This window comes from Ochotona princeps, chromosome X (assembly GCF_030435755.1).
Source record: "Ochotona princeps isolate mOchPri1 chromosome X, mOchPri1.hap1, whole genome shotgun sequence".
Classification (NCBI taxonomy): Eukaryota; Metazoa; Chordata; class Mammalia; order Lagomorpha; family Ochotonidae; genus Ochotona; species Ochotona princeps.
In genome coordinates this window covers 27,288,964-27,316,948 of record NC_080865.1, presented here as the reverse complement: position 1 = coordinate 27,316,948, position 27,985 = coordinate 27,288,964, and the positions used below count along the sequence as shown (strand labels likewise).

General features: G+C 42.7%; 1 protein-coding gene across 4 annotated transcripts in view; it reads right to left on the bottom strand.

The window, feature by feature from the left end:
- Positions 1-27,985, bottom strand: part of PCYT1B (phosphate cytidylyltransferase 1B, choline) — a 105,686-nt gene that overhangs the window by 9,444 nt on the left and 68,257 nt on the right. For all 4 annotated transcript variants that reach the window (XM_058658751.1, XM_004587827.4, XM_058658749.1 and 1 more), the window contains exons 3-7: positions 27,506-27,622; positions 14,953-15,104; positions 12,299-12,377; positions 6,389-6,531; positions 3,679-3,867 (exon numbers count right to left, since the gene is read on the bottom strand). In XM_058658751.1, coding sequence (XP_058514734.1) covers positions 3,679-3,867; positions 6,389-6,531; positions 12,299-12,377; positions 14,953-15,104; positions 27,506-27,622 — 680 coding nt within the window. The remainder of the gene's footprint in view (positions 1-3,678; positions 3,868-6,388; positions 6,532-12,298; positions 12,378-14,952; positions 15,105-27,505; positions 27,623-27,985) is intronic.

Below are 27,985 nucleotides of genomic sequence, written 5' to 3'. Positions count from 1 at the left end.
GGTTAGTGTGGGTCACTCTGACTGGGCTACAGCTCCCCCTACTGTATGTGAGGGCCAAGCGTGTGGTGGGCAGGGTTGGCCTGAGCCACAGCATCCATTGGTTTGCAGAGGTAGGAGGGCAGAACAAACTGATCAACTATCCCAGTGAAACTTGACAGCAAACTTTTGCACAAATGGAGACTCAGTGCTGGACTATGTCAGCCAATTGATTTTGGGAGGACTTCCTCATCCTTGGAGCAGCAAAGTCTACAGCATCTCAGAATTAACAAAATCACTTGAGTGGAGCTGTCAGAAAGTGCTCCACAACAGGGACCCTGGGATGACATCAGGAGGGAGGCTGGGCGTGGTCTCTCCTGTAGCATCCTCCCCTACACCAGGTACAGGAAGAAGAAAATGTGTAAACAATGGTGTTACCCACTTTCCCCTGATCCTAATCAACTATATAAATATAATCAAAAAACATTTTAAAAAGAAATCATGGTATATCACCCCTGATGTTTGTATTGGTCACACTTTCTCTATCACTGACTCTGGGGGAAGCCATCTGCCATGTCTTGAGAACACTCCAGTAGATTTGGAGAGAAGCGCATGTGGTGAGTAATGAAGAGAGTTCAGAGCCACAGAAGCCAGTGGGGAAGTCCCAGATGACTGCGGGGCCAAGTGCCATCCTGACTGCAAGCGTAAGAGATGCTAAGCTGAGCTGCTTCTCAATTCCCAAGCCTCACAACCCATAAGATAACAAGTGCCTGCTGTTTGGCAGTCATTATATTTTGGGCCACTAATACACCCTTTGCCAACATGCTTTCTGCTTGCTTAAGAGTAGGAAGTCGACCTGACCCTGAATCTAGATGAGGCCATTTTAGCAATTCACTCCATTACAAGGCCTTAGAGGGGTTTTGATAGGCCTTGGCAATGCCACATGACACAAGCTGACTTAAGGAGAGCAAAGCAAAATGACTGACCCCAGGCGCTTTCCTACTATGCAGGAGACAGGGCTGGCCTGAAGGTAGTGTGACCCCAAGCTCTGTACCAGCATGTCCTGACAGACCATGGGCGCTTCATAATTTTTCTGGACTTCAGTTTCTTTATATACATGATAGCTAAAATACTACCTGCTTGCGTAGTAAAAAGGGGTAGAAAAGGTGTGAATTCTACAGGAAGAAGTTCAACTTGCACCACAGCTTCTAGACAATAACATGATCATCTTCTTCATTACCATCATTGTCATTACCAGTTTCAACTTGGCCAGGTGTGGTGGTGGTGGTACAAAGTGTTTGGGTTTATGTCATGCTTTAGGTCCTTGGTATCAAACATGCACCTGCTTGGGGAATCTTAAAGGCATATACCATAAGAAGCCAGATGGACAGCACAAATGTGTAAGTCAGCTTATGGAAGGGTTGGAGGGGAAGTGTGGATAATTGAATAGTCACAGCAAACTGGGGAAATCTCTCTCTTTCTGCAAATATTTTAAAGCACTACATAGCGCCAAGCAACCAAATCTGCCTGCTTGTGCTTGACCCACCAGTCATGAAGTTGTATCAGGTTCTGTATCTAGTCCCTCGAACAGAAAAACGCTGAGGAGACTATAAATATTTGGAGGATTTAAGCCTCATTCTTCCCTTCAAGGATGCTGGAAGGTTCTGTGTCTTTCTCACACATCATTCATTCAATCCAGAAACATTTATTTAGTACTGAATAGAAGCCACATACTACTCCAATCCCATTGTGCCAAATGCTGTACATTAGAGCTTTCTATTTCGCACCTATCTAAGTTTAGGGTATTTGAATCACTACTGTATTTGCAGGTAATGCAGATCCTCTATTTTAAGAAATGAGTTCAAGTCCCAAATCCACAAATAAAGAATTATTCTAATGATAACATATTCATGAAAAGCAAATTACTTATCTTGGCGTTTAACATCCTTGTAACTATTCCTGTACTTTTAATGTCAACAGAAAAAAAGTAATGTCTAAGTCTGGCTGATACGGTAAATTAATGTTAATAACAGTTTTGACACTAATAGCAAGTTTTAAAAAGAAAAAACCTCCACTCTCTAGGCTGAGTCTCATTTCTTAAGAATCACCTCAGCTTGCTGTCACCAGACTCCCCAATAACAATTCCAGCTACTACTTCGTCTTCACTGGGAGCCTGAAACAACTCGGGTCTATCAAGTCTCTATGAAATTACACCCTTTCCCTGCTTTTGCTCACACCAGGCAGAGAAAACATCCACCCCCTTGAGTTACAATACCAGCGCTTCTCAGCTCAGACGCATTTCTAAATCTGTAAGCAAATGAGTACCTATATGACTTCATTAAAAACCTCTAGCTGTTTCTTCAGAGCCTGAAAATCAGTTGTGAAAATGTGAACTATTGAAACACACGTTAGATCATATGGAAACTTTCAGACTGTTACGGAGACTAGGGGACAGGGGCAGTCATAGTACTGTGTGCAGGCAAGGATGTTAACACAGACCCCACCGCAGTGCCTGAGATGCACATTTTTCCAGGCCTAAAGAAAATGAAAATGGGGCCAGTGCAGGTGTCCTTCACTCTTGCCAGCTCTTTTAAGTCATTGAAGGCTCAAGCCATCCTTGCAAACCTCCCACCCACTTCAGACTTAGCCAGTAGATAGGAAACGGTTGCCTAGCCTGGCTCACCTCTGCAGTCACTTCAGAGGTGATTACAGAAAAGCATTACAGAATGCTTACAGAAAAGCATTCATCTAACTTGCCAAATGCTGTTCTTTTTCTATTACTATGAATGTTGTACTTTTGGTTGATCATGTAATGTATGGGCTCAAGTGACCAGAGACAGCAGCAACAACCCATCAACAAAATAATTAGGTCGAAGTGGATTTTGCTAGAAAGTTCTTATAACAGGAAATCTAGGCCACTTAAGGAAATCAAATGAAATAATTTCTTTTTGCTTTAAAAGGAAAATTGCCTGTGAAAGTATTTAATTCACGATATTGGCTCTTTGCTTAGGAAGGGCGTGTACAATAGAAGTAGCAGTGGAGAACAAGGTAGTTTCTACAATTTTCTTTTCCCCTTTCATGGTTAGCATGAAGAACTGTCTCTAGAATTTAGGCAATGAAACCCTCTACATTATTTCTCCAAATTTTAAGATTTGGAATGGTGCCTTATCCCAACATTTGTATACTGTGCAACTGGAGAAAATCAGGGCATGATGGGCACATATGGAGGGCAGAATGCTACCTCTTCATTTTCTTTCAACCATTTAAAGAGCAGTGTTCCTGACAACAAAAGCTACACAAGGCAGCTATAGTTCTTATGCATTCTCCTTCCTGAAGCATGGCCTCCCCAAGAGCCCATTGACCTTGTCTGGAGCGCAGACCCCTCCCCATCCTACCATTGATCTACTTCACCCCAATCCCCAGCTAATCAACAGACATTCAGTGCTTACTCAATGGCTTTCCAACTCTGGATGAGAAATTGAAGAATTCTGAGACAGGACCTGGGTTCAGGTACTATCGGGTGCCAAGCTGAGGGGTAAAGCATTAACTCAACAAGGAAGTGACACGGACTTGAACTCATGCAACATGATGCTCAAAGCACAGGCCATGTAGTAAACTCAGATAAGTCTTGAGTGGATCCAAGAATAGAAAGAAAAACTGCAAACAACCATCACTGTGGGGCCAAGTGAGATCATTACATACCCATGCTCCATCTGGCCCAAACAGTTCTAGGAAGTTGCCAATAAATTCCCTTGACTTCTCTTCCCACTTTTGAATTAGATCATGACTCTTTTCTTCCACTCTGTTCACAAATTCCTTTGATCTTTCCTCCACATTCTTGACCTTTTCCTTCATCTTGTCCACCTGGTTCTGGAAACGGTACTTCTTCTCCTGGTTAAAATGTATAGAAGAAGAAAGCCGATTCATGTAAGAGGGCACAAAAGAGATTGATCATTCACACTGATGGGCAAATTTTATTTCAATTTGTGTTTGTTTATAGCCTGAAGAGTCAGAATGTTGTCATTTCCCAAGGGCTAGATCAACGGTAAGGCACGCATCTTGTAGAAGAAATCATTTGTTATTCATCTATTTGAATATGTAGGGGAAGTACAAGTGGCTTGAATATTTTCTTTCTTCTGAATGTCTTCAAATTGAATTCATGTATACAAGAGTAAAAAAAAATACTTAGCTACCCAATATTATCAGTAGATACTGGGCCAGTGCCACCAGTGAATTCTGCTAGGACTTTGATAAAAGCATGGATTATACACGGAAGGACTGTGCAGAAGCTGGTTGAGTTCTGTTTTACCTGAGTAAAGAAGTGGGCCATGACTGAGCCTTAGACTCTATGGGTAATAGTGAAATTGTCATTGTCATACTATTTGGCAATAAGCTAGTTGAAGTGCATTGATTTCCTATGTGATGAAGAAAGCTTTCATTCCGATGGCTCCTTTGGATTCAGGTTTTGTTCTCTGCAAGGCCTTCGTGCTGCAGTGCTGCCTCTGTAGTTGGAAACCACAATGTCAGGCAAGCTAGACATCACCTCTGAGTAACCATCCATACCTCAGTGAGTTTCTGTGTCAGTTAGACAAGATGATGCATGTCAAGTGCTTGGCACAAAGCCTGGCATTTAGCAAACGGTCAGCTGGTGTTGGCTGTTTCATTCTTATTTAGGGGCAGAAACATTTACCTGTGTTATCTATGGGAGTGGTAGGGAAATCACACGGGAGAAAGGGTCTTCCTCCATGAAACCATGCTTGTGTTTTCTCTGAAAGGAGCAGTAAGAGTTATCATTCCTCTCTACAACATGGATCTAAAGTTCACTTCATACTTCCAAATTTTCTGAGGCCTTGGAATGTTGCAAAATTGGGTCACAATTTTCTGGCTTAAAGCTTCCAGAGGTCATGGCAGCCTCGGGGTCAGGTGGGGTTGTGTGTGTGGCCACCTGCCCATGTGCACATAGAAATGTGCTATCTGTGGGAAGTCACTGTCTTCCATGACCTACTGTGTGACTTTAGGTGAGCTGTTCTATCTCTCTCGGTGTCTCTTTCCTCATCTCTGTGTTGGATATAGTCATTATTCACATGACTATATGCTCATGAGGATTAAAGGTGAGAAAGCAAGTAAAACAATTAGATGGTGCATGACATGTGTCAGCTGTTGTCTTTGTGTTACTCTCTACCACAGTTCATTCTGCCTGGCAGTAGTGAGTCTGTAAAGCTCTCAGGGCAGCATAGAATAGTATTGTGAGCACTGCGCTGGGAGACTTGAAACCAGGAGGCTCCTGGTGCTCCCAGCCCAAGCTTACTTGAGGGGTCTTGGAAAGGCTGCTTTTCTGGCTCAGCTTTCTTTTCTAAATCGAGGGCCTTGAATTGGGTGACTGACCCCATCAGGTCCCTGCGTTTCTGAGCTCCCATGATTCATCCACACACCCCTCCAACACATTCAATTTCATCTCTGAGCTGCAAGTAGGTTTGTTGTCACAGTAAGGCAGTGAGCGCATCCGCTCTGTGCACGGTTCCTTGAGCTAAGTGGCTTATCTAAAGAGCATTTAAAGAGAGAGCACTAACTTTTGGAAATGGCTCAACATGCGTGGATGGTTGACTGAATTCAATTTAAAAGAACAGACAGTTTAATTTATTGAAATAACCAGGGCTTTATTTTCTACGAGATAGCAAATAATCACTTTGATGGAATTCTTTTCAGCCACTTGCTCTGGTGCCACTGGAACCTGACATTTTCCATTTTGTTGCCAGGCTTGTACAAAGCCACAGAGCCTGAACCCCCGGCATCCTCTGCCTCAGGGATACAATTAATAATGAGGTTTACAATTAAGAAACCTCTCCTATTTTGAAAGTATCATTATGCAACTGTGTGATGGTAGATAATGATGGGTGCACGTAGTACTAAGCACCTTGTTTTGTAGACAAAACTTTGGGTTTTATTTAAGGAATTGCAACTTTTTTTTCTGTTAAGGTTGCTGGTGAGCATCTGTAGGGCCTTCATCAAATGAACCTTTACAAGCACTGAAAGAAAGCATTTTCTCTGGAGTGTATTTGTCTCATCCTCCTTCCTTGCCTTTGAATGGTAGGTAAGTTTTGCCTTTCCCAAGGGACAGGTTTTCCAAGCAAAAACTCTTCATGGAGTCTGAAAAGTCTGAAGTGGCAGGCTGGGGTAAAGGGAGGGAACCAAGGAGGCTTGTCTGTGAGATGTGAAGCTCACTACCTCTGTTCCTTGATTAGGTTACGCTACCCCTTTGGACACCAGCCTCCTCATCTGTAAAACACTGGCTTGTTGTATGAGTGAAACACAACAGCGTGTTCAGAACACGGTGTAGCACATAGTGGTGTTCAGTGCTGGTAGTGGTAGTGTGGCGGAGTGGGCCTCCAAGGCTGTGGGGTGGCATGCTTACATTTATAAAGCTGACATTCAGTTCCTTGGCTGTATAGCCTCGCTGGAGGTTGCGTCGAGCATAGACATCATAGTCACGGACTATTCTGGTGATAATGTCCGAGGTTGAGATGCCCTCTGTTCTCTGTGTTGGGACGAACATTCCTGATTGAGAAAGAAAGAGGAGACAAGAAGATAAATCTAAGGCTACCTTAACTGACTCATTTCCTTAAGTAGTCCCTTTTCCAGAACAAAACTGAGACTTGCGGGTGTGCCACGGAGGCCTTCATGTCTGGCTCAGATGTCTTCAGCCTTAGTTGCACACATCACTCCGTTCATGTGTGGTACTCATGCTGAGTCCTTCCTTTCTGCCCCAGGTACTCCTTCCTTGACTAAAGCTCCTTTTCATCTGCAAGTTCCAACTTCAAGATTGTGCCTCCCAGGAATCTTTTCTAATATCAACAGACAGAGCCATAACATTTGAGACATACATTTGTCTTCCATCAACAAAGTACCTTTTAATACCTGCCTCCATGTAGCAAGTAAGCACCCTGAACACACAGATTATGCCTTAATGGTTTTTGCATCTCTGGCGCCCAGCTCTGTGCCCCTGTATCCATCCAGCATAAGGAAGGTGCTCAACAAATGCAAACTGAATGAGTGAATGAATGAAGAGCAACAACTGAGCCGGTAAGTTAGTCGCCATGGCAACTCCCCTTCTTTCCCCGAGGAAGTCTGAGTCACAGCAAACCAAAAGCGAAGAAGAAAAAGTACACTATTTTTGGTGTCTCTTATCCGAACACATGCCCACAGGGGCAGGATTCCATCTTGGTAAGAACAATCTAGTCGGCTTGGTGGTCTCACCTAGCATATGCAGGACAGAGTAAAAATAAACAAACATACAAGATGCCAAGTTCTATAGGACTTCCCAGTACGGGGACTAAAAAGAGGTCAGAAATATTAACAGAGACAAGGTTTATGTTTATGTTCACCCTTCTCTTATCAACTGACATGACCTGTTGGCAACTGAGATCTTTCTTCCCAGCATGCTGGACAGAGTCTGGGGACCAAGGCTCTGGATTCTAGGTTTATAGGCAGGGGCCAGCCACTCAGACCTTCTGATACTTAACCTTAGTATCCCTGAGTGAGAAACAAGGCTGGACAAGATAACATAGGCTGTATCTGTGTCATTTCTCTCTGTCTCTGTCTGTCCGTCTGTCTGTCTCTCTGTCTCTCTCTCTACTTTAGCCAATCCATTTCCAATCACCAACTGCTTAAATATTTACCTACCCCACCCACTTTTCTCCACCTGCCTGCTTCAACCCACATAGCAGGCTATACAGAGCAAACTTTGTAAAAGCAGGTCAAATGTCTGCTCAAAACTTCTCAAATGCCTTTCAAACTACCCTCTGGGTAGAGAGTCAGTGCCTTAATATGGTTCTGTGGTTGCTGGCATGATCTCTTCTCTGTGCTGCTCTTTGTTCTCAGCTCAGGCCCTCTGCTCTACGTAGTGTACCCCACCCTTGGTCAGTGTGGAAATGCCGATGGGCTGGTTCCAGCCAGGAGGCTCTGGAGAACAGCTGCACCTTGATGATAGGGCGGGTGGGGGAGATTTCTGGTGAGGATTTTTCATTGAGCAGGTATTTCAGCCACATCCCTGCCTGCTGCAATTTTAAGAGCTCCTTGACCCACTAGAGAATCATCTATACATCAGTGATATGAGCTTACCTGTTTCTGCAGTTGGAAAGTGAGGTCTCTGTGGTTGAGTGAGAGCACATTTGGGGGTAAAGAGAGCTCACTTTGGCTGGTTGTGAGGTAAGTCTCAGGCCAAGCCCTCTGCTGACATAATGAGGTACCAGATTCCTCCAAATCCTAATTATTGCTCTGCTAAAAATATTCAGTAATGAGCATGATCGGAGAACCATTTTTATCATGCTTTTCAGAATTGCGGCGTTTGGTTACAGAGCTATTTTAGGAAGCAGCAAAGCACATGTTAATGGAGGAAACATTCCACAGTAGTAGGCAATATTAGAATGATGATGACTAATGCGGACCTTACAGTCTATTTGATTTATGATTCATGTCTTCCTCCAGCACTGCTAGAGGATTTTGACATGCACTTTTGACAAAAAGAGCCAAATGTTGTAAAGCTTGATTCATGCCCTCAATATTACTGGCTTCATTTAAAGTGACTTTCAAAACAAACATGATCAGAGTATAAAAGCCAAATGTGGACACATGAGGCATCTCTGAGCATCCTTCTCCCACACTGATCTCTGCACTTGCCTACCTGGGCCAGGAACAGCTCGTTACCACGTCCATCCTTCCGGGTGAGTGACAGTGGTACAGATCAAAGGAATGGTTCTTGCGCCTGTGAGTCGTATGTCTCTGCTCCCAGGGCAAGTCAAACACCACCAGACTGTAGTGAATCTGAGATAATCCCAGGTCCACACCCCCCGAAGCTGAGCTGGCCTCAGTGACTTAGCTGACCATACCCAAAGAAAATAGGCCATGATACCATATCAACATTGCTTGTTCTCCAACCACCATATTGTGAGATGCCTGAGCAACACAACGAAGGCACTTGTAGCTACTGCAGTGACAACTGCTGCTGAGCTCTCTACTGAAAGCCAGCACCCAAGGCCAGCCACACGCCATTTGGGAGCCACAACGCAGGTGGACCTGCAGATGACTGCAGTCTTGCCAACAACCATTTGAGAGACCTGAAATGAGAATCGCCCAGCTAAGACCTTGCTAAAATCCTGCCCTGCAAAATCATGGGTTAAAGAATTGGCTCTTTGAAATCTGTAATGTTGGGAGTCATTTTGTCATGTAACAATAGAACAAGCCTACTGGATTATTGGGGTTAGGAAAATATCAGGCCTGTTTCTTACACCTAAACAACCTGAACTTGACATTTCCTTCCCTCAGAGCATGAGAGCAGTGTGTTCTCAGCTCACTAGAGGCCACCCACTCAGAGAGAAAAGCACCACAAAACGCTTATTCTTACAATTATAAGGGAGCCCAAGAATTGTTACTCTCAGGACACACTGATTCAATCAGACCTCAAGCAAACTTGGCTATACCAGAATAAGTTCTTTAGGATAGAACCTACTAGATTCTTGCTGATCTCAATGAAATCTGTGAACCTGTACCAGCTAACCACAAAGCAGCTCATCAGAAATAGGAATTGTAGGCCCTCCCAGAGCTACTGCATCCAAATCTGAGTTTTCGCAGTATCTTGCAGATGGTGTGCAGGCGCAATGAAGCACTGGCCTCTACCAGGTCTGTAAGACAGTATTCCAGAAGGGGCTGCTGGCTCGCAGCTTAGATCTTACAAAAGCTTAGAAAAGATAGGAATTACCAAATGCCATAGACAACGTGATGCAACTGGTGCCACAGCCACTTGCTTCTCTCCTTTTCAGCACCCTTTTCCTCAGTTTCTCAGAGCCTTCCAAGTCATGAAGTGGGCAGGGCTTCTTTTCTTGGAATCCCTTGCCAACAGGATTGGGATTTAAGAAGGTCAGCTCTCCCCTTCTTATCTAATGCTCCTGAGTCTTTGAGGAAACACTGGTCAGTACAAACCCTAGTACCAATCCTGCCGGGGTGTCACAGAGCTTTCCTGGGGAGAAGTACATTCTATGTAGGAGAATCATTTTCCGGTCCATTACCTAATGTTTCTATTGTTAAGGATCTTGTCTGTTTTGAGGTTTACTTCCCACTGACAGAGATCTGCATACCTCAGGAGAAAGTAGGCGTAGCTGAGAATGCAGGAAACTGTGTTCACCTAGCCACTTCTAGAACTGGTGTTTCTCAGGCTGGTTGGGAGTAGAGGGGTGAAGAATGGCACGGATTCCCCTTGTTAGAGCCAGGCTCTCGGGAGTGCAGCGAGGACTGTGGAAATCCCAGACGTGCCCCTGACATTGTTAAGAAGCCCACTCAGGATGTAGAGCACTTAGTGTGGCACCTAGGTGGGGAAGGCATCATGTTCACGAAAGCATGGTGGCTTTCTCTAGGGGAAGAAGAGAACCCTCCAGGAGTTGAGGCAGGGAACTCAGAGAGGCATCAGGAAGTGAACAGCAGATGTGAGAGAACAGGAGTGGGCTGTGCCCTTATCCCCACGCAGGTGGAGAGGGAATGGAGCTCTCTAGAACATCCCCACAGGGGCACTGGCGCCCTGCGTCCTGCCAGGAGCTTTGGGAGAGACTTACTGATAGCACTCTCGCTACCAAAGTGCAGTGGCTGGTTCCGGTCATGCGCTGAAGTCACAAGCACCTTGACCTACCAGTGCCCGCCCCCCCCCCGCCTTTCCCTCTGCACACCCTACATACGCTGCATTAGCATTTTTGTTTTCTCCAAACGTGCATACTATCTGCCTACCTTTGGATACACCTCCCTGGCTGGCTGTGCAGATCCCACCGGCACAGGCATACTGCATGAAGGCTCTTCAAAAAGGTTGTGGAAATATGGATTATGAAAAAGCTATGCATGGATTTTTAGAAATATCTGCGCTAAAATGAACTCATTGAATTCCATTCACCATGACCTTTTTGAAGCTCCCTCCTATTTTGGTGAACTTACTTTTTCCATCTCATCTCACTCTCTCAAGGGTGAGGCCAATATTCTATTTGAATTTGTATCTGATTTTCCCTCAGAGGTTTCCTGGTTTGTGGATGCACTTAAGGGATTCAATGACAGGCAAAACCATTCAAAGAGGGTGGGCCTCTCGTGCAGCATTAAGATGCCACTTGGGACTCCCACAGTGAGAGTTCCTGATACCTGGTTTGAGCCTCAGCTACTCTGCTTCCGATCCAGCTTCCTGTTAATGCCCCTAGGAGGCTACAGAAAGTGGTTCAAGTATTTGAGTCCCTGCCACCCACATGGGAGACCTGGTTGGACTTCCAGAATCCTGGCTTTAGCCTGATCCAGCTCCAGCTGTTGCAAGCATTTTCGGAGGAAACCAGCAGTGGGAAGCTTCTTCTCTGACTGTATGCCTTCCAGATAGAGATAAATAAAGAAGTAAACATATTTAAACTGAAAACAATCCAGAGGTAGACTGGGCTTCCTTGGGAGGCAAGGAGTTCCCCATCATAGGAGCTCTCCTAGCAGGAGCTGCACTCTGCTCGTGATGTCAAGGAGGGAAGAACCTGGCTTAGCTGCCCTTAGCCACCTCAGGAGCAGCAGGCTGACAGTAAGGAATGGCAGGGGCAAATGAGAGGAGGTCCATCAGTCCCTGGGAGGAGGGAGATGGCACTGGTGGCAGATGGCAGCAGTGGGTCAGCTCGAGCATAGTGTGGCATGGATTAGACTTCTCAAAATTCCTAAGCCCTTGGTAATTCACTGAACCACAGTAGCTGTGCCATTCCAGAAAACAGCTTAACCGTGTGTAGGAAGGTATGGATGGCTGCACCTACAATGACAACCCCAGAGATTGATGGGAGATTGTAAAATAGCAGAAACTAAGCCAAGTCATCACAACAGGTATCCATGCACTTTACCTCCACATGGAGTACCTAAGGATGTTCCCTGGCACATGACAACATGACACTAAAAGTAGGGCCAAGCTGACTTTGGAGCCCATGAGTCCAGATCACTGATTAGTCAGTCATCTGTCATCTGGAAGGAAGTTTCTTGTTTGTAAACAGTAGAGTCCTGCGGTTTGAGTCTAATAAGCTTAAACTGGAGCATGGTGTCTGAAGTTGGGCACTCTGGCGCTCAGGTTCAGTCCTGTACCAATATCTAATTGGTGACTTTTACTGCAAATGCACCTTAGCACATGTCAGCAGAGGCCTGCAGAGACTGCTTGGGGATTTCTGACACCCCAATGCCCTATATGGATTGAGCTGCAGCCCTAGGGTACAGTGCCTCTAATTCAAACTTTGTGTGAATCCAAACCAGTGGGTAAAAAGTTGATTAGAGGGGAAAAGCTTACCTGCCTCCTTGATATGCTTGTAAACGTCATCAGAGCCAGCTGATGAATATGGAATGTCATCATGGGCCACAAAGTCAATCTGTTGAAGACAAAGCAGAGGGATGCTGACCCTGGCAGGGGTGCGCATGGCTGCAGATCTGAAGGGAACTGGGGACTCCCAACTATCGCTACAGACTAACGCAAACACATGTTAACATAGTGGGGAGCGGAGTCCTGGACTGAACCAGTGGCTTCCATTTCCACGGAATAACGGCAACTAGAGAAGAAACGGTTGTTCTATCTGCTTTTCTGGTCCCCCTTTCTTCCTCCTCCCTCTGACAGGCTTTGTTGCCCCTTCTGTTCTGCCTCTAGGCTTTCTCTTTAGGAAACTTTCTCTGTACCAATCTTATTCTCTCTTGCAGAACCCAGAACGCAACTCTATTTCCTGTGCCATTGGTGGAACTACACCTTTGCTTTTAGGTTATATTTTATATGACACAAGTTTATTTCTGTTCTCATTTGACCCTTATAACCTTGTGAGCCAAGTAGAGTACGTGTAAGGCATAGTGCTGAAACCGGAAAACTGGTCAGATTAGCCCAAAGACACATGGCTCGTTAGTGGTTTGAGGATGGCATCCAGCGAACCAAGCCAGATTCTCTCCACTCCCAGAAGGTCCTCTTTTCTGCAAATGTTTTTTTTTTTTTTTTTTTACCACCACTTTAAAATTATCCTGTCCTGCACTTAATAGATTTTCCAGAGAACTTGTGCCCTTCCCAACAGCACCTCTATTTCCCAGTCTCCCTAGCCTTATAGTCTTGGAATTGGCCTTCTTTCCCTTTTGCCTTCACTTTCCACAGTACACAGGGAACAGCTGCACTGGGGTGTGTGTGTGTGTATGTGTGTGCGCGTGCGCATGTGCCTGCCTGCCTGCATCTGCATATATGCACACCCACCCCTACTCCCCATTGCTACTATTCAAATCCAAGGACCTGGTGCCTAGATTATTGACATAAACTTGAATTTGGCCTTCCTCTTGCTATAGGCTCTCTCCTCTCTGGACATTGTGCTGTCACATGGGGTATCCTCTTTAAAAAGAGTTTTCTTTTGCTCATTCTCATGTCCACTAATTTTCATCTCTATTTCCTACCACATCAACCAAATTATACCTTGCCTGGCTTGTGAAGCCTGTTATAAATGAGTGTGAAGCCTGTTATAAACGAGGCCTCATTCCACCTTGAGATAAGGAGTTTTGTGGTTTAACTTGCTTAGGTATGTCTGATTGCTGTCCCAATACTTACTAGCTATACACCTCTTATGTTGGTGGGAGATTCAATCAGCATCCAAAACAGTGTGCTGAGGGGTGTTTAATAGCATCCAGTACCCTTACCCACAAGTTGCCAGTAGCAATCCTTCCGACCCCACCAAGCTATGATAATCAGTAAAGGTCTCCATACATTGCCAAATGTCTCTTGAGGGGAAATTTATTCACTGTATTAAATAACCTAATTTTGGTAAGATGCTTAAATGTAGTAACTGACTCAAAGTAAATATACGTACATGTTTATTATTATTACTATTGCTTTTATTTTCAGTATTCAAATATAGTTCTATTCTTCAACGTATAACAACACCAATTTCACAGGGTAGCCATGAAATTGAATTCAATTTATATAATGGCAAAGCCCTTAGCACAGATCTGGGCACATTATAAATACTGAATAAATGGCAACCATCATTATCATTATTCATATCTCCCACAATGCCTAGCACATGTTGGATATACAATAGATGCTTAGTAAAAAAAATGTGTTAGTGATTACTGGAAGTAAATCATATTGTAGTTTTTCTTTTTTCTTTTTATTCTTGCTGAGAAATTGTCTCCTCTGCTATTACCCAGGCACAGTTATCAGTGTTCTCTATTCTCCTCTGCATCGTGGATTTAAAAATAGAAAAGAAAATTCTTAGAACAGCTTAATCTTATTTTTTTGTGCTGCTTATAAAAGGAAAGAATAGCTCCTAAAGTGGGGCTGGTAGGGAGATACAAAGCACATAATTTGATGCAGATCAAAAGAATTTCTCATGTTTTCAACTAATAAAAATCTTATATCAGTGGGAGTCTTAGGGTTGCAAAATCACAAATATAAAGTTCTTTCCTTAAAGGCTGGCCCCTGAACTTCTGGATAAGATACGTGCTCATTTCCTCCATGCAAAGAATGTCTACAGGGCTATATGCACCCATCAGGATGGTGATGGTGAGGACTGTGACATTTCTGGGGCCCTTGCTATGGGCTAACAAGTGCTGCACGTGTTTTGCTTAGATTATCATGAGAGTTTCAGATGACCCCACGTGGAAAACACCTACATCATTTCATTTAACACTTGAGGTAAGAGGACAATGTCAGTGAATGTTTTGTTCAAGGTCCCACAGTTGGGAAGGGAGAGGCAGTATTTGGATGTGGGAGGTCTAGTTCCAGTTCCCATGCGCGAGGCAGTGGGAGCATATCAAGCTCCAAAGTTGGGCAGCAGAGAGACGCTGTCCCAGGTGATGCCATGACGCAGTGCCGGAGCTACCTTTTCTAGAAATTGGAACAGTCTTTGAGTTTTCTGCAGTCCTGGCTGCAGAACCAGACTCCATCGTCCTGCTTCCTAGAGGCTGTGAAAGAGCAGAAAATACCTTGTGTTTTTCCAGAAACTCTGGTGTGAGGGTCCATGGGGCATCTCTGATGACTTCGTCTACATAGCGGCAGTGTCTGAGTGCTTCATATCTTTCTGCTTCATTCATCACAGTGAAGCCTTTGAACTTGTGCGTGAGATCATCACTGCAGACTGAAACAGGCGAACACATTAAATGCTGCTACCCATCCGGGGTCTTCTCACGTTCGCAGCTTCCGTGGGAGGTTAGGGAAGAACACAGCCTCGCTAGGTGTGTGGCATAATCCAGCGCACTTTGCAAGAACAAAGAATCAGGAGAATAGAATAAACTGAAATCCACCAGGAATTCAGAATTGTGTCTTAGTGCTAATTACAATTACATTTGCCACTGAGGCTTTTATTAAAATTATCCTCCACACAACCTGACATGTGGAAAATATCTTTTTTTTTAATTTCCCTATCCTATCCATCAGTGAAAATTATTATTCGTTAAGAAAATGACCAAATGAGCAAAGGACAGACAGAAGAGGAACATAGAGGCCTGAATTACAGAGGTTTTGAACAACAAGTTCAATTCTTGGGTCCGGCGCAGTAGCTTAGTGTTTAAGGTCCTCGCCTTGCAACCACTGGGATCCTGTATGGGTGCTGGTTCATGTCCCAGCAGCCATGCTTCCCATCCAGCTCCCTGCTTGTGCCCTGGGAAAGCAGTCGAGGATAGCGCAAAGCCTTGGGAACCTGAACCCACGTGGGAGACATGGAAGAAGCTCCTGGCTCCTGGCTTCAGATTGGTGCAGCTCCGGCTGTTGTGGTCACTTGGGGAGTGAACCAGCAGATGGAAGATCTTCCTCTCTTTCCTCCTCTCTGTATATCTAACTTTCCAATAATAATAAATAAATCTTTAAAAAATTTCCAATTCTTTTACTAGATATTTGTACTTACTAATGCATGTACAATTTATACACACACACACACACACACACACACACACACACACACATTGATTCTCTGTCCCTGTCTTTCTTTCCCTCCTACTCCCTACCCGCTGATTTCTGGATGAGGCCCAGTCATTGCACATCAGGCTACACAGACAAGAAAACAAAGTCATAAAACTGAAGGTTTGGTCTAGCAGAGCTCTCCCTTCCCATATTTTGTTTTAAGATTTATTTATTTTTATTGGAAAGGCAGATACACAGAGAGGGGGAGAGACAGAGAGAAAGATCTTCCATCCATTGATTCACTCCCCAAGCGGCCACAACGGCTGGAACTGAGCCAATCTGAAGCCAGGAGCCTGGAGCTCTTCCGGGTCTCCCACATGGGTGCAGGGTCCCAAGGCTTTGGGCCGTCCTCAACTGCTTTCCCAGGCCACAAGCAGGGAGCTGGATGGAAAGCGTGACTGCTGGGATTAGAACCAGTGACCATATGGGATCCCAGTGCATTCAAGGCAAGGACTAACCACTATGCTATCACGCTGGGCCCAACCTCCCCATATTTTTTTTATCCTTTCTAGATTTCAACTGCAGGGAGGAATGGTCCACCACTATTAGCCTTTGAAATGGTTTCGGTGGCCCAGCGTAGTAGCTTACCAAGCTAATTCTCTGCCTGCATTACTCATATTCCACACAGGCATTGGTTCTTGCCCTGTCTGCCCTATATCTAATCTAGCTCTCTACTGAAGGACTGAAGAGGAGTTTGGCTCAAGTCCTTGGGACCCCGAACCCATGTGGTAGACCCAGAAGAAAACTCCTGGCTCCTGGCTTTGGACTGGTCCAGCTCAGGCTGTCGTGACCATTTGGGAGTGAAGAAGTGGATGGAAGATCTCTATCTCCCTTTCTATCAATAATTCTGTGTTTCAGGGGAAAGTAAACAGATCTATTTTGTTTGTTTGTATTTTTCCCTTTTAAAATTTTATTATTTTCCATGTTACCATTGTGTAAATATAGGATTTTCTGCCTTCCCCTCCCCTCCCCTTCCTGTCTCCTTATTTTTCCCTCCCACCATTTCCCTCCCCATATTATTACAATTGTATAGTCCTTTAGTAACAGAAGTTTAATATGCTGTTGTTTAAGTGTGTTATGGCATTATAGGTATAGGCAATGGTAGAAATCTAGTATCTGATTTTTAAGTTATATTTAACAGTTTCGTTGGAAGTCTTACTTTTATTCAGAAGTAGAGATGCCTACTGCAATGTATCTTCACTTCCTGCTATGCTGGTCTCCATTACACACAGACACGTGTGTGTGTGTGTGTGTGTGTGTGTGTGTATCACATGTGAGAATACACACACACACATACACTTATTTACCTATGTATCTATTTGCTTTGTATTTTGCGTGAAGGTTGGCTTATACCAGAGAGAACATTTGGTATTTGTCCTTTTGGGTCTGGCTTATTTCACTGAGCATAACACTCTCCAGTTGGGACTTGTCCTTTACATTTGTCCTTTAATGGTTGAGTAGTATTCCATGGAGTAGATGTACCAGTTTCTTTATGCATTCCTCTCTGGACAGGCATCGGGCTTGTTCCCATTTCCTTGCAATTGTGGACTGTGCTTCTATAATTCTAATAATGCAGGCTGTTTTCTTGTGTGCCGATTTCACTTCATTTGGATACAGTCACAGAGACAGGATAGCTAGGTCATGCTGTAGATCAATTCTCTTAGCACTCTCCATGCTGACTTTCATAATGGCTGCACTAGTCTATACCCTCACCAACAACTGAGTAACTTTCCCCCCCACATCTTCACCAGCAGGTGTTGTTAGTAGATTTCTGCACATAGGCCCTTCTCATTAGAGTTAGGTGAAACCTCAGTATGGTTTCTTTTGCATTTCCCTAATACCTAGGGAGGTTGAATTTTTTGTTACATGTCTGTTAGCCATTTGCATTTGTTCTTTTGAAAAACGCTTGCTCATTTCCTTTGCCACTTTTATAAGGTTTTTTGGTTTTGTTTTGGTGTTGCTGAGTTTCTGAAGCTCTCTATAAGTCCTCTATATTGGTCCCCTATCTGTAGTGTGCAAAGATTTTCTCCCATTCTGATGGTTGCCTCTTTGCTTTGTTGATTTTCTTTGTAGTACAGAGGCTTCTTAGTTTGATATAGTCCCATTTGTTATTTTGGCTTTGACTGTGTGTCCTTACCAATGCCTTTATTTTGTAGAGTGCTTCCTGTGTTTTTCTCTAATAGTTTGATAGTTTTGAGTGCAGATTTAATCCCTTGATCCATTTACAGCTGATTTTTAAAAAAGATTTATTTATTTTTATTGGAAAGGAAGATCAGATGTATGGAGAGAAAGAGAGAGAGAAAGATGTTCCATCTGCTGGTTCACTCCACAAATGGCTGCAACAGCTGGAGCTGAGCCATTCCAAAGGATCCAGGAGCTTCTTCTGGCCTCCCATGTGGGTGTAGAGTCTCAAGGCTTTAGGTCATCTGCTGCTTTCTCCGGCCAGAACCAGGGAGCTGGGTGTAAAATCGAGCAGCTGGGACACCAATCAGCATCCGTATGGTATCCCGGCACTTGCAAGGTGAGGATTTAGCCATTCAGCCATTGTGCTGGGACATGGAGCTGAGTTTTGTATAAGGTGATAGGTGGGTGGTCCTGTTTCTCACTTCTACAGCAGATATCTATTTGTCCCAACAGCATTTATTGAAGAGATCAACCTTTTTCCTGGGCTATTTTCAGTTCTCTTGTTGAAGCTTAGTTAGCTGTACATGTGTGGACTTACTTCTAGGGTTTCTATTCGGTTTCATTGATCTTCTCCGTTTCTGTACCAGGACCAGATGTTTTGATTACCACTGCCCTGTAGTATGTCTTGAAACCTTATCCTAAATTGCAGTCCCTCCCTCTGGTACTTCCTGCTATCATAGTCTCCATTGTATCGCTGGGTTTTCTCATTGGTATCCTCCTAAATCATAAGCCCTCTGACAGCAGGGACTTGTATCTTTCATTTTTTGATCAGTGACTCCTTGCCTCCGAACAAATATTTGCTGAGTGAATTAACGCTGCTTCATACATATGAGCATAGATGATCAATGTTCACTGATATTTAAAACAATAGATACATTTGTCCAGAGGTACATTTGGACATACATACACACATAGAAGACTACTAAGTAGTCTCTGGATGTGTCTGTGTGTGTGCCTGTAAGGGCACAGTTCCTACACTGTTGCCTGAACTGTTTTTTATTGCAGCAGTAGAAATGACCAAAACAACCATGATGGTGACTGGAAAACATGGATAATTATCAGAACCACCTAAGGAGCTTGTTCAATATCAAGATGTTTCACTCTGAGATTTCCATTCAGTGGGTCTGGTGGGCCTTGGCAGTTCTGGTCTGGACAGGCTTCTTGGATGATTCTGCTACATATAACCTTTGCATAGCTCCAGATCATAGAACAAACATTTTGAGTAAAGAGCCCCCTTATCTTTGAACCACCCTCCTGACCAGAGGAGGGAAGGAAGGAAGGCAGGTAGAGGGGCCACAATGACGATGTATTGATTAACTGACTATATTGGCTTTTGACTCCATAGAGAGGAATTATTGGTGGGTGACATCATGTCATTGAAAAATTGATCTAAGACTTCCTTAATGTTCCATTAGGGCCTTATTAAAATGCTACCTCAAGAATCACATGGGGTAGAGATGGAGTTCAGATCCATCAACTTTCTATTTTCTCTATATATTTATTTTGGCAACGTTCTATTTTAAACATTGCAAAACTAGTCGGAGCCACATCCTCCCCAGCAATGAACCTGCGCCTGAACAATTTGGTATAATTTCTACATGACTGAGATAATGGCCTCCTGACAGACCAAAATGAAAACAAACATCCTGTTTATGCTGATCCAGGGCCCTGTTTTTGTATCCCAGGAGTGACCTCAAGAAGCAGCTGGACGTGCTGACCAGTTATTGTCTAAACATTAATTATGCCTGAAACAGCACTGTTGTTCTCGAGTCTCGACAAATGCACTCTGACAACCAGATGGCGAGCCCTGAGTGGTAGTGCTCTATGCACCAAGTCCCTGAGCGCCCGGGCAGCTAACCCCTCCTGGCAGCTCATTGTGCTTACAGGGGAATACACAGGAGAGAAAATAGCACCTAGGGATGGGACTTGGGAGTCTAAGAGACTTGGATTCTAACCCAGTTCTGGCTTATGATGAAAACATTCAAAATCGTTTTGACTTCTTGAAGAGAAATGCACAGCATATAAGCTATCATCCAGCTGTGGAGCACAACAGAATAGCTCTTCCTGAGCCACTGTGTAGTCTTCCTCAGTGCAGAGATGTCTGCCTTTAAGTTGCTTTGTAACAAGCCAAGGAGACAGTCTACGACAAAGGTATCCTCAAGTTAGGGCACACGTTCCCCCTCAGTGGCATACAAAGACATCCCAAGGGGCCTCCAAGCACAGTAGTCTAAAGGAATTCAGTGTCCACATCCTTAGCTTGCAGTAGTGCCCTTGCTAGAGTTAACGGGCCCAAGAAACCCTCTGTTCACACCCATCTTTCCGCTGCTTCCCAAAGGAAATGCACCATCTCAACCTTACAGCATCGCATTGCAAGGGTGTATGCATGTGGCCTGTAAACCAGACCAAATGAAAACACTCAGTTAATTATTCATCAAAGCAGCATAAAGGCCCCCTGTCTTTTCCTGTCTTACACACACTTCTAAACCAAGGAAGTCTGGTTCCAGAAACTTAAATGTGGGAGAATGGGGAATAATGTACTTTGCCTGAACTATTACGTGAGAACATGTGGATTTTGAGCTATAGGCCCAGGATTTCAAAGCAAACGAGCATTGGAAAGAAATATTGAATGCTAAAAATGGATTTTTCTTGTAGTTAAGATTAAGCATTTTCCAGCTATTCTGAATGCTCACATTGAATCCTAAAAATGGCTTTTCTCTTGTAGTTAAGGGTAAGCATTTTTTTCCCTGCTATTCACTTCAAAATCACTTTAATAAGCCAAAGCTGTATAGGCTGGTGCTGCTGCCGCTTAGAAATGTAACTGGAATATTTTCTGGAATTACTAAAATTTTCAAGTTACAGTGGAATAAACACATGGGTAAACGTTTACATGATCTTTTTCCCCAGATGTCATTTGCCTTATTTTAAAGGAAGTTAAAAACCCATTTTATCAACTCACATTATAAAATATTTATCTCATTTCTAACTGATCCTTATGCTATCTCATCTGCTAAAATGTTTATTTTCTCTATTTTCATAACAAAAATTAAATTACTTCCAGATCAATGACTTTATAGTATTATATACCCCCTTGGTATCCAGAAAGATAATTAATTTTTATTCCATTTAATTATTCCATAAGGCCAAACACTGGAATTTGCTACAAACAACATTTAGAGAGGGAATAACATCCCTTTTCATAATCATACTTCTCTTTTTACATGCATCACATAAGTTTATCTATAATCATATTATCATTTATTTAGTACATTGATCATTTTATGTATAACTTATATTAGATCTATATTATTTTCATCCTGATTCTCTCAGCTTATAGGTTCTTTAAAAGTGAGCATTGGTTTTGCCAATTAAATTAAGTGTTGCTTTTTTGGGGGGGGGCAAATTTAGTAAGTCAAAACTGCAGCCCCAAGGATAAGGATTATTTTTCTAAAATAAACCTTAAGCAGATGGTGAAAACATTTTATCAAAAATTGCTGGATCATCAGCAATGAAATTACTGTAATGAACTTACCAGTATTTCCATTGTCCCAACCCTTTTTGCAAATATCTGATTGTATATGCTGCTTTCAAGTAAAAGGATAAGGGTTATAAGTAAGAGTCATTTGATAAGTCTTAATACAGCCTTTTGTTGTAATCCCCAGAAAGGGAGAAAGCAGATGATACTGCTAGCTTGGAAACAGAGCCTTTTGCAGGTCAGGTCATATGCAGTCCACTCTTTGTAACATTTAGAGGAGGATCTTTACAAAATGTCACTTGCCACAGCATGAAAAATATTTTTGATAGCAATAGAAATAAATTATTTTGTGATTTTTGGTGAAATAACTCAGGTATTTATAGAACTTGGTACCATCACTGCATCAGACTCCTTTCATTTCCAGCTACATATTTGTGTGAACAAAACATTTCAGCACTTACATCTGTAATAAGGGAAAGCAGAAATAAAATAGATGCCAAATCCTGCCTCATTCTAGCAGCAAATTAAATGCATCCATAGATTCGTCCACAAATAAGAAGGTTCCATTTATTTCATTAGGTGATATATTGCTTATCAAATTTCTGTCATAAAAATTATGTGTGCTTTGGTTGTATACTATTGTAGATACATATATTAGTTTCAGAGAAGTATGATAGAGTAATGACAAAGGCCATAAACAACACATCATATTAGGAAAAAGCATAGGAGAGAAGCAGAATAAAAAGACACACTGAAGGGAAAAAAGGAAAATTGGTTAAATAGTTGAAAAAAAAGTTTGTTATATATTTTGTAAATGTGTTTCAGAGATGTAGAATTGAGATGCCATATACTGCATCTATGTAATTAGGAAACAATTTCAATTTCAAAATGCAAACATCAGATTTCTGTTTTCTAGTCTGGTGTGCGAAAAGCTTCAATATGCCTTGTCATACTAACAATAAGTAAGAAGTTGAACATACTGAAACTTAGCAGTGATACTACTTAGCTCTATCAGAAAAGTCAGGTCATGAGGTAAACTGCTGCCCCCCAGACCGGAGGGATAGACACGCAGATGAGATTCGTAACTTAGTGGAACAGAGCCTCCTCCTCAGTAGAGTGGATTAGGGAACTTTAAACTGATGAATTGTTGAGAGTTTTGGTGTGGACAAGTCTATGAGTTTCAAACTCGCAGGGTGCATAGCCAAAGTCCTTAGACTTATATGCATTTACCTCCAGCAATTCTGCCAGCCCCTCAGAGCAAATATCATAAAAAAAAATCCCCAGTGTGTTTAGCAGGGGGAGTGGAAAAGCAGCCTTTCTGAAATATGCAAGAGCACTCAGTTCTTAAAAACACCTGCACTGTAGAGAAATTTTTTTTATCAGCGCCTAGCCTGCGGATTCACTGGAACCACACCTACTGGTTCCAGCACCCTCCACTCATGTCACAGAAGTGGGGGAGAAACAATACTGGTCAATGGAATTCACAGTTCAGAGCATGGTCTCAACAAAAACTGAGCATAACCATATAGTACTAACTATATAAGGCTTTCTCTCCTTCAACACCTTACTACCACCCAAGTAAAGGTCTATTCAGTTCTTTATGTCTGCCTATCAACAAAAAATTACAAGGCACACTAAAAGTCAAAGAATACAGTTGGAAGAGACAGGAAAAGCACCAGAACCACAGATTGGAATGAATGTTAGAATGATCAAACCAGGAATTTGTTTAAAACAATTACCAGTATCCCATTACAAATGGAACAATCCATCTGGCATAAATTGATGAAGACATAGTGAACTCAATGGTATCCAATTGAGGATATAATTAACATCTCTGGACCAAGCCTTCCAACAACAGCAAAAAATATGCGTTTTGTCAAACTCACATTGAACACTCACTCAGACCACATTATGGACCACATAAGCATATTTAACAATTGCAAAAGAATGGAAACCATGCTATGTCGTCCAGCCTTAATGGAATTAAACTGGCAAAACAATAAAAATGGAAGTGCAAAATCCCAAAGTATTTGTAGATTGAATATTTAAATAGCATGCAGTATAAAAAAGAAATCTTGAAAAATTTTAAAACATTCAGAACTAAGCCAAAATGAAAAATATAAACTGCCAAAATTGTGCAATATATTGAATATAGTTTTTGGAATTAAATTGGTAGCATTTAGTGCTTATATTACAAAAAAAAGAGAAAGATCTAAAATAAAGAACCTAAGGCTTCACTTAGGAAACTAGAAAAGGAAGAACAAATTAGATTCAAGGTAAGCAGAAAAAAAAATAAAAATTGGAACAGAGGTCAATAAAATTGAAAACAGGAAATCAATAGAAAAATCAAAATCAGATTCCTTGAAAAGTTCATAAAGTCTTCCTCTACTCACGTAATAAAGAGTAAAGGAAAAAAGACAAATTACTGATATCAGAAATGAAAGCAAGAACATCAGTTTGGATCCCTCGGACATCAAAAAGATAATAAAGTAATATTATAAATAATTTCATGCCCTCAAATTTGACAACCTAGATGAAATGAACTAATTCCTTGAAAGACAAGCCACTGAAAGTCATGCAAGAAGAAAAGACATCTGATTAGGCCTATAGCTATTTTTAAAATTGAATCAATAATTAATAACCTTCTAAAATGGAAAGTGCAAAGGCTTATATGGATTCACTGGTGAATTCTACTAAACAGTTCAAGAAGAAGCTATATCAATTCTATATAATCTGTTCCTGAAAACAGAAGCATAAGGAATAATTCTTCATTCACTCTGGGAGGTCAGTATTATTCTTAAACCAAAATTAGACTGAAATTATAAAGGAAAAAACTATTGCTCAGTAACTATTTTGAACATGGGTGAAAATCCTCAACAGAATATTAGCAAATGGAATTTAATGATATATAAAAAGAATTATGCATCATGGCCAAGTGGGATTTGTCACCAGTACACAGTGCTAGTTCAACATTGACAAATAATTAATGATCTATTATATCAACAGCTAAGAAGAAAAGTTACATGACCATATCAATAGGTTTAGAAAAAGTATTTTTAGAAAAAGTATTTTTCTAAAATAAAATACAATACTCATCTTAAAACAAAACAAATCTCAGCAAAGTAGGAACAGATGGGAACTTCCTTAACTTGAGAAATTCTACAAAAACCTACATTTCAGCCAACGTTGTAGTATAGTGGATAAAGCTGCCGTATTCAATGCCAGCATCCCATATGGGCACCAGTTTGAGACCTGGCTGCTCCTCTTCCAACATAGCTCCCTGTTAATGTGCCTAGGGAAGCAGTGGAGGATGACCCAAATGCTTGGGGGTCCCTGTATCCACATGGGAGACCCAGAAGAACTCCAGACCCTTGGCTTCGATTTGGCCCAGACCTGCCCGTTGTGGCCACTGGGGAACAGATCAGAGTATGGAAGATCGCTTGTGTTCCTGTTAACTGTGACTGACTCCTAAATACCTCCAAATCCAGGTCAGCCCATGTCCAAAGCCCAAACACTACAAAGTTCTCCCCCAGCCCTCAATAACCTAGGACCAGATTCTGATGCTATTGCTCGCTCTTTCATATTCATATTCTCTCCCACTGTCTGTCTCTCTCTCTCTCATCTTGCTCACCCCTTTGCTACCTTTCAGTAAAATGAAAATAAAAATGTTAAGGTGGGGCATGTTTGGCACAGTGATTAACTCACTGTTTGCAATGCCCACCTCCTGGATAAGAGCACCTCTTCTGGCTCCTGGCTCCTGCTCACGTGATCTGGCTTCCTGCCAATGCAAACCCCGGGGAAACAGCAGATAATGGGTCTAGTTCTTGGCTCTCCGTGACCACAGATTCAGGCTCATGGATTTGACTTTACCCAGCTTAGGCTGTTGCAGGCATTTGGGAGTAAATCTCTCTCCTCCCCCACCCCACATCTTTCAAATAAATGGAAATAAAGGGGGGAAAAGTTCAAAAATAAAAAGTTTTACCCTCAGGATAACGTAAAGTGAGTAAGCATTAGATTTCCTGTCTGTCCGGGTTTCCATCAGTATGACTTGTGCAAGAGCCATTCCCTTTCACCAGCTCTTCCTTCGGGAAAGAATTCTAATCAATAGCCATGTGATCACCACTCTCGGCAAAATTCTAGAAAAGTCCCTCTTAAAAGTATACAATGTAGCTTTAATCTGGCAGAAAATAACAAAATACTTTAAACAGCAGGTTATATTCTTTGACTAGCACCTCTTCTCTCACAGCAGAGATATAAGGGTTGATGCTGACCTCATGCACGTGGTACTACAGAATCCAATCGCAGTGAATGGATATGCTCTTGCAAATGGCATGTCCTTAGTCTTTTACCCAAATAAAAGCAGGTAGGCCTTCAGGAAGAGAAGTGTTTCAGCGGACTTATAACCACCCCTCTCTTTCCATAAGCTTAGGAAAGAAGTCAGTCCCTTCACTGTGACCCATGAGTGAGAATATAAATCTTCATCCTTTTACAACTCTGCACAGAAATTGAACTAAGTAGGAGCTGTATTCAGTCGGTATTGTTAGCACTGCATCATTCCAAACGCTGTGGGTCACACAAACGGAATAGACAATGACTTTGCTTGCACTTAATGATTCTGAACTCTTAGTTCTCCAAGATTTGGAATCAGTACAATGGTGTTTCCCCCCACCCCAACTTTCTAGAAAATTTTATAAACTTGCCTCAAACACCAGGAGAAAGACATTAATGGAAAACATGAAGCAATTTCCTTGATGGTAGTAACTGGTCTGTCTCTCTGAAGATGAATGATGCAGAGCCCCATGATGTAATTTCCTCTGTAGTTTTTAAAGACTTACTTGAAAGGCAGAGTTACCGAGATGGAAGGAAAAACAGAGACAGAGTGCTTCTAGCTACTGGCTCACTTCCCAAATGGCTGCAACAGATGGGGGCTAGGTCAGGAGCCAGGATCTTGGTCTGGTGCTCCGACATGGCTGTCAGGGGCTCAAAACCTCATGCCATCTTCTGCCGCCTTTCACAGGTTATTAGGAAGCAGAACTGGAAGCAAAGCAGTTGGGACTTTGAGTGAGAGAGTGTGTGTGTATCTGTTAGCTAGTTTTTAAGATTTTTAAAATTTTTATTTGAAAGATTTTGTGGAGAGAGACAGACAGACAAAGAGAGAAAGAGCGCTCCCCAAATGGCCACAACAGTTGTAGCTGAGCTGATCTGAATCCAGAAACCAGGAGCTTCTGTGTCTTCCATGTGGGTACAGGCTCCCAAGAAATTGAGCCGTCCTTTGCTGCTGTTACAGGCCATAAACAGGGAGCTAGGTTGGAAATGGAGGATGGATTGGAAGTGGCACTTATATGGAATGCTGCCACTGTAGGGGGAGAATTAGTTTCCTATGCCACCATACTGACATGAACAGTTGGGACATGAACCAGGGCTTGTAAGGGTTGCCAGCACTGCAGGTAGTTGCTTAACCAGATGTACCACAGTGATGGTGACTCCCTTAAACTTTTTCTTTCTTTTAAAAACAATTTTGAGAGAGGGAGAGAGACTGAAACAGAGTTCCCACCACTGCTGGTTCACTCTCTAAATGCTCAGGATAACCAAGGCAAGCCACACTGGAACCAGAAATGGGAACTGAATCCAACACTCCCACAGGCTTGGCAGGAGCCCAATTACGTGGGCTATCGCTGCTGTTGCTCCCAGGAGTCGGCACTGAGACAGAACTAGAGTCAGGGCCCAGGGCTGCAAAGTGAACCTGGGGACTCTGCTTATGATGTGTCAGAGTCTCAATCCCTGGGCTAGAGCGAACAAGCAAGCCGGTATGAGCTGAACTGGAAGCACGAACTGACAGATTGTACTGATGGAATTCTGAAAGAGACCCTTTTCAGCACATATAGCATAGAGGAGTTTTCTGAACAAAGACAAATTGTGCTTACCTCCTACCAACAAGTAGCTGTTGGGAAACAGTGTTTTTGCTTGCATAAGTGCCCTTGCGTGACCTGAGTGGAAGAGGTCAAATATTCCATCTGCATAGACTCTGACAGGCCTGTCAACTGTGGAGAAAAGAAAACATTGTTAACACCACTGTTGAATAACAAATCCAAGTTACGCTCCATCAGCATCACTCCGTAAGAAAGTTTACCTGAAGAAGATGGATTCTTTTTTAAAAGATTTATCTATTTTTTATTGCAAAGGTAGATATACACAGAGAAGGAGAGACAGAGAGGAAGATCTTCCATCCGATGATTCACTCCCCATGTGACCGCAACGGCCGGTGCTGCGCCAATCTGAAGCCAGGAACTAGGAACTTCCTCCAGGTCTCCCACACAGGTGCAGGGTCCCAATGCATTGGGCCGTCCTCGACTGCTTTCCCAGGCCACAAGCAGGGAGCTAGATGGGAAGTGGGGCTGCCGGGG